Source organism: Sinocyclocheilus anshuiensis, unplaced genomic scaffold (genome assembly GCF_001515605.1).
Source record: "Sinocyclocheilus anshuiensis isolate Anshui unplaced genomic scaffold, SAMN03320099.WGS_v1.1 scaffold1803, whole genome shotgun sequence".
Classification (NCBI taxonomy): Eukaryota; Metazoa; Chordata; class Actinopteri; order Cypriniformes; family Cyprinidae; genus Sinocyclocheilus; species Sinocyclocheilus anshuiensis.
This window is the reverse complement of record NW_015548301.1, coordinates 301,960-312,455: the sequence shown is the minus strand read 5'-3', so window position 1 is coordinate 312,455 and position 10,496 is coordinate 301,960. Positions and strand designations below refer to the sequence as shown.

The window sequence follows — 10,496 nt, the reverse complement described above, 5'->3', positions numbered from 1 at the left end:
CTACACGTAGCAAGATGTGTATATATATATATATATATATATATATATATATATATATACTGTATATTATACACACACATAAACACACACACACACACACACAAAGGAAAACAAGTAGATAGAATAGATAAAAATAGAACTAAAATAGAATAGAAATTGCTATAGTTAGAGGGTCAAATAAAGGTGGAACAGATGTGTTTTTAGTCGTTTCTTGCAGATGGCTAAGGACTCAGCTGCTCGGATTGAGTTGGGCAGGTCATTCCATGAGTATACCTCTATGTATATCAAATATACCTCTGTATGTGCACTAGACACTTTTATAAACCAATTTGATAATATGTTTACTTGTGTATTGCACTACAAATCATCTTGCACTCTGCACTGCTTCCCCTAAAATATCTCTTTTGCACAATTTCATGTACAGTATTTATGTAAAGTTCTTGTACAGTCTCAGATTATGTGTATGTATAGCTAACTATTTATAGTATATCAGATATGTATAGGTCTAATTGTTTTTCTTATACTTCTATTGTTGTATATTTATATTTATGTTGAATTAGTATGTAGCCCCGTGGTCCTGTGAGACACAACATTTCGTTCCACTATATGTCCACACATGCAGCAGAATGACAATAAAGCTCAACTTGACTTGACTTGATGTGGATCTGAAATATACATGTATAATTAGCTGATAAAGGAGGCATATGGTTCTTATTTTAGACTTTAGAAGATTGAGTATTTGTCATATTTTGTATACGGATATTTTCTACCAAAAATAATCGACCCCGAGGCTTTTGGAATCGAGAGTGTATTGGAATCATTTCCCACAAAGGGAATCGATGACTCATTAAGATTCATTTCCGAGAACAGGGCTGCGTTCAGCCCCGACAAAAACGGTGCAAAACGTTTTTTAAACGGAAACGGTCATGCGTTGAACATACCGTTCTGATGATTCAAGAGTTGCAACTACGGCAGCTGAGAAGGCCATTCTTTGTGTTCTTTTTGAATCATTTTCAGAGCCTGATGAAATCAGTATAAATACGTGTTTAATACTGTAAAATACGCTCGATGGTACAGTCACTGCCCTTGCCCTCCAGAATAAAATAGAACATCCCAATTGAGTGAAGGGATTTGTGCAAACTGTGGTTCCTAATTATTGTGATCCAACATTTGCCTCGCATTTCAGGATGAAAAGACAAACATTTCAGGTGAAGGATAATCCACTTCTTACCTCCGAGACTGTGTTATGATCTATATGACCTTATTATTTTTATTGTGAGTATTAGGCTTATCATTATTGCTGATCACTGTTGTTGTGCTATGATATTGTAATATTTACCATTATATAATCAGAGGGGTATAGAAAAGTTTATGAAAGTGTCACTCCATAATACAATAGCAAAATATATAAATATGTATAGTAATTTTATGTTACATTAATCAGTATTTAGCACACCTTCCTAAGGAAAGGATATGGACCAGAAGACATTGTAATTACTAAATGATATTTAGACAGACTTAAAGATTTCCAGATCTATACTTGTGCTCTTATTATTTCAGTTATTTTGCCTTTAATGTAAATAAACATGTGCAAACAATATACTTGCTCTTGTGAATTTATTTGGATGTTAATTACATTGTGCGAGCTGTCTCTTTAATACCGTGTGGTTTACATACATGTTGCTGCTGATTGGGCTGACATTTTTGACACACCCACCAAACAAGAGAAAACGCATCTCAAACCCCATTGCACACCGTTTCCAGTAAACATGTCGTTCAAACCGGAAACTGTAGCCCCAGATTCGTTCGTTTCAATGAAACGGTTCTTTTACTCCACTGCGTAATTACGTCACTACTTCTAATAACCCAGTGTTACGGTATATCACACTGAAACATTCAAATAAAGCCATATGTGAACGCTTATTGCTGATTATTACATTTTAGTGTTTGTTGTAACTGTTTTTCATTCATTGCATGCCGAACTTGTCCGAAATGTAGGCTACTCAATTGTCAGTTGCATGGCCTAAATAAAGTTGCTTTATACCAAATATATACCAAATATACACCATCTATAGTCTTTGTTTATACCCTGTGGTCACGGCGAGATGAACAATCTCGCAATCTTTCATTAAAGAAAAAAAGACTTGGAAGACAACAGCGAAGAATCGATTCTCAGAATCGACTCAATCGATTCTAGAAACAGGACTCAGAATCAATTCCAAAAATTTCAGAATCAAACAGCCCTGTGAAGAGCTATTGTCATTTTCATTTGGAAATACTGTACTGTGTATTTCTGCAGAATTTTGCAACATTCTTATTAGGCAAGATCTGGTGGATGAACATTTTGCGTAGCTTCACAGACAACAACTGACTGAATAAATGTTTTGTGTCTTAAAGGTGGGGTAAGTGATTTTTCAAAAACGCTTTAGACAACTGATTCGGGTGAGTAGCAAAACAAACTTGTAGCCAATCAGCAGTAAGGGGCGTGTCTACTCATGATGTGGAGGAGAGAGCCTTCAGTGCACAGGACGGACATTAGCCGAGCCGAGCGACAGAAAGATAGAGATGGCGGATAAAAAACAAAAGAGGAAACGTCTGCGGAACAAAAGGCATAAGGCAAGAAGTAGGACCCGTGTAAATATCGGATCAGCTTTCCAGCGCTGGAGAGAACTCAAGGAGCAGAAGGCCTGCGATCGGACGCCGAGGTTGCTTTGTTTCTTCTTGATAGGTGAGTAACACCGTGTCTGCTTCAAATGTCAACATTGGCTACCAGAAATCGCTTACCCCACCTTTAAATATTCAATTAGCCATGAGCAAATTAGCCAGTTAGCCATGACTACTGATAGGATTGCAAACAGTAAAGCTGCTGCTTGATAACAGGCATAGAAATACCCAGAAACCAACAGTATAGTGATCTAATTTTTAATCAAGCCATTCTTAAAAAGAAAAGTGTCAACTACAAAGCACTAAAAGATGGTTAGTTAGTATGATGCAACGTAAAGAGAGCTATAAAACATTATGGATAAAAAATTAAAAAAAAAAACAATGCTTGTGTCTTAAATCAAAACAACCACAACCAAACAGATTATTTATAATGATTTATTGTCATGCCTTAAAATTATTTTAGAGAACCAAAAGAATGTACTTCAAAGAATGGGTTCATTCTTAAAATACAGATCTGATGAATAACAACGATCTGATGAACAGGATGTATTTTGACAAGACAGGAAGTTTACTCATTTCAGAGAAGTTTTAAAGGAGCAAATGTTTGAGTTTCATATACTGTTCAAAGAACAAGTCACCTAACAGAGAGAAAAGATAATAGCAGGAAGCTTCCTGTCACTAATATATTTTGTTCTCAGAATACACCAGCAATTAATGGCACTGAAATAATCAACAAGCTGACCTACTTATAGAAGTCTTTACAACAATAATTTTACACAAAACAGAAAATTACACAAGTAAGGAGAGGTTTAATGGCAAAGAAACCCATAGGTTAGGACTAAGGTTACACAATACACAGTATGTTGCAATGTCACAAATACCTTTGATATCAAACACATTTTTTCGAAAGTAAAATAAATGTGAAACTTTTATATTTACATTTGTTTAATGAAAATATAAAAGTTTCACATTTAATTTACTTTCAAAAAAATGTTTTTGATATCAAAGGTATTTGTGACAAAATATTTACATATGTACATCAAATAGAAAGTAAAATATTACAATCATTATCAATGCTTTTTCTAAATTAGGTCAAATTGAACTCATTAGACATATACTAGTCATTAATATGCATTGAATGAGAAATTACTGAACATTACACTTTGGATTCTTAGTTTTTCTTTTATCTTGGCGCTCATACTTCTGTCCTGCTAACAATAAATTTTCTCAACAATTGCATTTCACACATACAAACAAGTCTTGTTAGTCCCATAAATGCTCAGTAGTCCGTGTTGGGGCTCTTGATTGATGTGGTTTTACTGGTTGTTGACAGCATGGCAACATCGATCTTCAGACACGGTATACGCTTGGACAAAAGCTTCATAAAATGGCTTTGAAACTTCTTCCCCAAAAAAGTGTAGAAGACAGGGCTGATGCAGCAGTACAGGTAGGCAAAGTTTCGTGTGACGTACAGTGCATAGTCGAGGGCATTTGAGCAATCATTCTGCTCTCCAAAGGACATCTTGATGGCTTTCAACAGGATGACCACATTGTAAGGCGTCCAGCAGATGAAGAAGGTAAAGACGATGATAAAGATGAGTTTGACCGCCCTGCACTTCTCCGTCATGCGAGTGGACATGATCCTGATGGTTATGCTGATGTAGCAGTACAGGACGATAACCAGAGGCACCAAGAAGAAGAGGAAAAACTGCTGATAATAACCAATCAGCTCCCATTTTGTGAGGAAGCTCTGGTGGTAACCAGTCATTTCGCACAGCAAACCGTCTCCACCGTTCATCACATCGTGAAAAACTATATCCTTTATACTAGCCAAAATACTGAGCACCCAGATAATGGCGGATGACGCAAACGCATACGCCTTCCTTCTGCTCTGGGCTGCAGAGATGGCGTGGACCACCGCAAGGTAGCGGTCAAAGGTCATGAGGGTGAGGAAGAGGATGGAGCTGTTGAAGCCAATGGAATAACAGCCTCCCACCAACTTGCAAAGGCCTCTGCCAAAGATCCATTCAGATTTGTGGTAGACTGCCCAGAAAGGGAGGCTAGAGGCGAAGATGAGGTCTGAAATGACGAGGTTGAGCAAGAATATGTTGGTAACCGTGCTGAGCTTCTCATATTTGTAGATGATGCAGAGCACCAGTCCATTTCCAACCAAGCTCAGCAAGAAGTTAGTGTAGTAGAAGGCTGGGAGAAATGCTGCTCCGAACTGGAGCACATCGCTTTTCTTGCATAAAGGAACCTCTCCGGTTACGACTTGTCCTTCGTATACCGTGTAATTGGATTCAGTGAAAAACTTGTTGAGGTCATCATTATCGAAATAATCCATTGGTATCTATCTGGTTGCTGATGTCAGATTTCTGCTGCAATAAAGTCAAACATAAGCAAACACACAATAACACAGTTAATATACATTTGGACTGAGGTTCATTCTGAGCATCAAATATTGGCTTCACTCACCAATGCCTTTGGTAGAGGAGTTTGTGAAACTCTCAGCAGCCCTGGCAGAACTGATACAACCACGTTGTGGTTTACCGAGAAAACTCAGCACACATCCTGAACGAGGAACTGCGAAGAGCATTTAAATCACCTCGTCAGCACTACGTGAAACCACACCGCCTTCGCTATTTTTTGATCAATGTTTTCAAAATGTCATGGGGAATATATAATTTTTTTTTGAGAGAGAGAGAGAGAGAGAGAGAGAGATTACTTCTTTGAGAACGAGAAACAACTTGAGAAGTAAAATGATTATGAAATGATTAAAATTCTAAAATATTTATTGTCATTTTAAGAATTCCAAATGTCAGCTGCACAGTGCACAAATTAAATGATAAATTCATTAAAAAAACACCACAAAATCCTACGTGCATTCATGAAAAAAAGAACATGAACAGGAAACATTAAATAATAAATAGATGTTAATTGCTGCTCTTTGCACAAATCTATCCAGTCAAAAATAGACATGCCAAAACTACACTACTAAGATTACTGCTAAAACCTACAAGACAAATTCTCAAACAATTAAAAGTATAATTAAATAATAATAATACTAAATGTTTTAGTAGTAAAAATGTTCCTATAAAAACTAACAAATAGCCCTTGAGCAGAAGTATTCTCAAATTTGAACATAAGCGTTCCACGTATAGCCCGTAGAATTGCTTCACATCCTGTACAGAGGTAGCTTGCCTGGGGCAGTGCAGTGGATACAGTATAGCAATTTTTCTTCAAAGGAACAATTCACCCAAAAACGAAAGTTGAAAATTAAAATTAAATTGGTCACAGGACACGAGAGAATCAAAGATGTATGTACAGTACGTGAACATGCATGATGTTTGAGAGCATTTTCACCAAGCAATGATTGAATTTTTAGTCCGTTTCTTGCACAAAGGCTTCAGAAAACTTGGAATATAATGCATGAGTTCTACTGGAGCCCAACAGCCCCTTTGGAAAAGAGCAGCTAGGACATGCATCAAAATCAATCAAAAACATGGATTCATGATTTAACACATCCAACACAAGATTCTCAAACAGGAAAACACATCACATATTTAAAGTCAAGATCATCGTTCTTTAGAGGTTATGAGTTCTTGAGGTCAAGGCTGAGCACCAGAAAGGTCCATTTGAGAGAGAAAAGACTGTACAGAATCAGTACGATCCCACTGTCCCGTTGCTAAAAGTTAGGTCCTTTCCTGAAAGGATCGTCCCGAAAGCCATAGGCTTGATAACATGAGGACGGGTCACAGACCCCCATGGGTCCCGGGGGCCCACGTTTGCCTGGGGTACCCGGAGTGCCAGGTTTTCCTGGTGGACCAGAAGGCCCAGGATATCCCTCACCGTCATTCCCACGTGGGCCCTGCAAACCTGTGGAAGAGAAAATTACTTCTGGACGTGCTTGCAAAGACTAAAAAATACAACGAAGGGGATTATTATCATGCATGAATATATTTGTTTTTATACCTGCTGGACCAGGTGGACCTGGCAAACCCATTTCACCCTGTCCCTTAGCACCTTTCATGCCCACTGGGCCAATATCACCTGAAAGAAAAACATTCAAGCACCATTTTCCCTTCAGTCACTTTATAATCAAAAGATGAAATAAACTTAAAAACAGATTGCCATAATCCTTCCTCACCTTTTACCCCTTCAGGTCCCTGCCTCCCAGGAGGTCCCGGGTAGCCTGGAGACCCTGCCATGCCGGGATATCCTGGGGGTCCAGATGGGCCTGTTGGGCCTGGGGGGCCTGGATCGCCTGGTGGTCCTTGTTTGGTCTCACAGTGTTGGCAGCTGCTTTGGCCCATCACATGCAGGAGCTGTGGCAGCTGGCCTGTTGAAGGAACATTTAGTGCAGTGATTCTCAACCTTTTTGACTGGTATCTGGTACTAACCAAGAGTGGTAATATTTATATATATATAAAAAATAAAAAAATAGAAAAATTAAAAATGTATTATAAAATGTACAGTAAATAATTAAAATAGTTTTGAATAACTGAATCTTCTTCAGTGTTTACACTTTTTTGCCAATGAATTTACATGACATTTTGAACTAGTTTTTATTTATATATTTTTAGTTTTAATTTTAATTTTACATTTGTAGTTTTTTTTTTTGTCATTTTATTTGTATTTTTGTGTGTGTGTGTCCATATTGTTTTTATTACTTTTTATTTCAGTTTTAGTTTTAGTTATTTCAGTACAGCAAGATAAACTAAATGAAAATGAAAAATGTTGTTTTTGGCATCTAGCTAAAATAAAAAAGTGAAAATAAAAAGTTTGAGTTTTAGTTCGTTTTCGTTTTAGTTAACTGTCATAACCCTGATGACGGACATTTTTCAAATGAATTTTGTCACAAATACTAATTTCCACACAATAAAAATATTTTAGTGCTTGATATCACCAGAAAGATTTATGTTCATTATAAACTTGATTTCCCTGACTTTCCCATGTCTAGAAACCACACTTTTCCTCATTTATATGAGGTTTTATATAAAATAACAGATGTCGAGGGCACAAATTAAAATAAGAAACATGATGTCAGCTTACTTCTCAATGTTTTAGCTTATTTGAAAGCTTATTTTGTACGCCCCCTAGTGGTTGAGAACCACTGATTCAGAGAGATTACAAGACAAGTGTGTCAATGCGTTTGTCTTTTCTAATATGAATGAATACACTACTCACCTGTACATGCAGTTGCTAGATACAATGCTATTAGGTGTTATTTCATGATTGGTCAACTGTTGCGACGTGATTTATTTCGCAGTAATTACCATGCGACTAACCATTATCCCTTACTACATGCAAGCAACAAGTGTAATTCGTGTGGAGTTCATAGACTTTTAAGAAGCGTAGAGAAGATGGTGTAACATTTGTGACAGTAACGGCAAAATAAAAAATAGCCGTATGCTGGCTCAACAAATGTTTTCCTCTTTTTTACAGAGAACTGAAAGTCTCCAGCTATCTGACAGTTAGGCACATATACGCACATCATGAGTCAAATGCTATTCATCTCGAGTATCTTTGTCTTTTTCAGCTAAATAAAATCATCTGACATGTAAAATGCATATGAAGACATAGGAACATATCTCAAATACAAGAGTTGTATATTTTCTGAAGAACATGCGAGCGATTTTCCATGCAAAAGTCACAGACATGATTTTAGGGTGTTGTGGGCGTGTTGCTAAAAGGTAGTCTAAGTGTTTTCAGCATGTTTTTGGTTGCTAGAGTGACAGTTTCATGGTAAATACAAGAAGGATGAGTTGCATGACTAAATTTAATACTTCCAGTTAGGGGTTTTATCAAATTCTAACTAGGCAAACATTAAAAGTGATGCTTGCATTAGCATATTTTATCTTCGTTTTCTCATTCATCTCAACATCACTCAATTTATTTGCCACTGAAATACGACAAACTTAAGAAGAACTTACTCTGTAGCACAGAAGCACAGATCTTCATCAGCTGCTCTTCTGAAGGTGCTTTGCCCTGTAACACAGTGTGTGTGTATTTGAGCAAGACCATCATCGCCATCATACATGCTCTACAAATGCTCATAAGCATCACACTCACTGGTTTCCCTGGGTATCCTGGAAGTCCTGGCTGCCCTGGTAAACCGTCTAGACCCGGAAAGCCTTGAGATCCAGGTGGCCCTGATGAACCCACATCTCCCCTTTTCCCATCAGCCCCTCTGCTCCCAGGCTCCCCTGCTACACCTGGCTGAAATGGAGTAAAATTTGGGGACCAGTATTAAAGTTTGAAAATTGGGATAAAGCTTAATAGAAAGAACACAATTGGAATTTGCAAAAAACATTCCATGGGTAAACAGAGGCACTTCTAACAATGCCTGCAGGGCTGAACTGGGCTTATACCCCTTACACATTGAAATAAAAAAAGAGCTGTTCAATTCAGGCATCACCTCAGTCAATCTGACGCTGAATCTATTCAATATGAAGCCCTCCGTGCCAATGAAACCCCCACAGTGTCTCATCCTCTAAATACATTTGTGCTTCAACTAATGAATGAAACTCAAGCTGAGTTGGACTCCAACCACAACTCTAACATTCATAAAGAAATTGGCAAAAATCTAAAGTATAATTATGATGAAAAATTAAAAAAACAAAAACAAATTTGACCTCCAAACCAAACTCCAGTGTTATTCGGTCCTAAACAGAACCACCAAATTACTTATCAATCAAACAATTAAAAGAAAGACAAATTCTTTCAAAATTTATGAGAGAAAACATCAGCTCGGTGACCACGACTTTGAAATAGAGAAAGGAAGATATAAAATATCCTGGATATGAGAGAGCAGCGATTATGCAAACACTGCGACCTGAATCAAATAGAGGACTAAAAACAAGTACCACTACAAGGCAAATATTTTTTTCCACAATTTTAAGCATTGAATTGTTCATTCTTTACTCTAAATACTCAGCGAGGACAACATGGTAGTCAAACTAGCTGCAAAATATGTACAGTATATATGATACATAGTTAATTCATTGTATTCATTTGCTTTATTTGACAATCTTCATTGTATATAATTGTAATTATTATAATTAATATTATAGGTACTGTCTTCTGTTGTTATTAATTTTATTGTATTGTATTTAATTTTTATTCTATAAAATATTTTATTTTTATTGTATTTTCTCTTATTTATTATGTCTCCTTTATTATTTTGTGGTGTAATTATATTCTATATTTTACACATACATAAAATGCTTTGGAGAACAATTCACTTCACAGTTACAGAAAGAGTAACACAAGAAATAAAAGCTTTTTAAATTAATCCTTCAGTATTTGTGCATATTTGATTGTTTGAGTAATGTGAAAAAAAAAAAGTTTCATTTATGAAGGAGGTGCAAACAAGATCTTAGAATGCTGAGAGACTGCATATGTTTGGCTCAAAATATTGAAGCTTGTTTTACTCCCTTGCTAAGGAACCAAAAGACCTCTAGATTCTGACTCATCAGGAAATGGTTATGAGACACTGACAACAGTAGTTATGTTTTAAGAGTAGTTTTGTACCTCTCCTTTGTATCCTTTCAGGCCTGGTTCACCCTGTTGAGAATGACAGAAGTACAATTTGAAGTGCAATTTGAATATCCTGACATTTTATGAGAAATTTCATGACACTTTCTTTTCATGAAATTTCAAAATTCATGACAACTCTTGGAGGCATTGGCATGGTAATGTACATGACAATGTTAATGTATTTGGTCTTGGCGGAATAGATCTGCTACGCTGCTGTTGCTGCTGACTTGCTACTGCCAATACATCCACAACATGCTGCTGTGAGCATGTAAGAAATATTGCTGCTGCAAATA

General features: G+C 36.7%; 2 protein-coding genes across 3 annotated transcripts in view; both read right to left on the bottom strand.

Moving 5' to 3' along the window:
* Nucleotides 1-3,688: 3,688 nt before the first annotated feature.
* On the bottom strand, nucleotides 3,689-5,218 carry LOC107656136 (C-C chemokine receptor type 4-like). 2 transcript variants are annotated; one of them, XM_016443853.1, is made up of 2 exons: nucleotides 5,140-5,218; nucleotides 3,689-5,042 (listed from the first exon to the last, which is right to left on the bottom strand). In XM_016443853.1, the coding sequence occupies exon 2, from the start codon at nucleotides 5,006-5,008 to the stop codon at nucleotides 3,944-3,946; it is 1,065 nt and encodes a 354-aa protein (XP_016299339.1). In that variant the 5' UTR covers nucleotides 5,009-5,042; nucleotides 5,140-5,218; the 3' UTR covers nucleotides 3,689-3,943. The 2 variants fall into 2 exon arrangements, with proteins under 2 accessions (XP_016299339.1, XP_016299340.1); XM_016443854.1 differs by having other exon boundaries at nucleotides 3,689-5,039; nucleotides 5,140-5,202.
* Nucleotides 5,219-5,830: 612 nt separating this feature from the next.
* LOC107656135 (collagen alpha-1(XXI) chain) overlaps nucleotides 5,831-10,496 on the bottom strand; it is a 20,712-nt gene continuing 16,046 nt past the window's right edge. Inside the window, exons 24-29 of the mRNA XM_016443852.1 lie at nucleotides 10,198-10,230; nucleotides 8,737-8,883; nucleotides 8,598-8,652; nucleotides 6,812-7,003; nucleotides 6,637-6,714; nucleotides 5,831-6,540 (exon numbers count right to left, since the gene is read on the bottom strand). Of these exons, the coding sequence (XP_016299338.1) occupies nucleotides 6,350-6,540; nucleotides 6,637-6,714; nucleotides 6,812-7,003; nucleotides 8,598-8,652; nucleotides 8,737-8,883; nucleotides 10,198-10,230 (696 nt within the window). The 3' untranslated portion in view covers nucleotides 5,831-6,349. The remainder of the gene's footprint in view (nucleotides 6,541-6,636; nucleotides 6,715-6,811; nucleotides 7,004-8,597; nucleotides 8,653-8,736; nucleotides 8,884-10,197; nucleotides 10,231-10,496) is intronic.

Coding starts and splice junctions, on each gene's coding strand:
- LOC107656136 (XM_016443853.1), bottom strand. CDS start 5,008: ATGGATTATTTCGATAATGATGACCTCAACAAGTTTTTCACTGAATCC.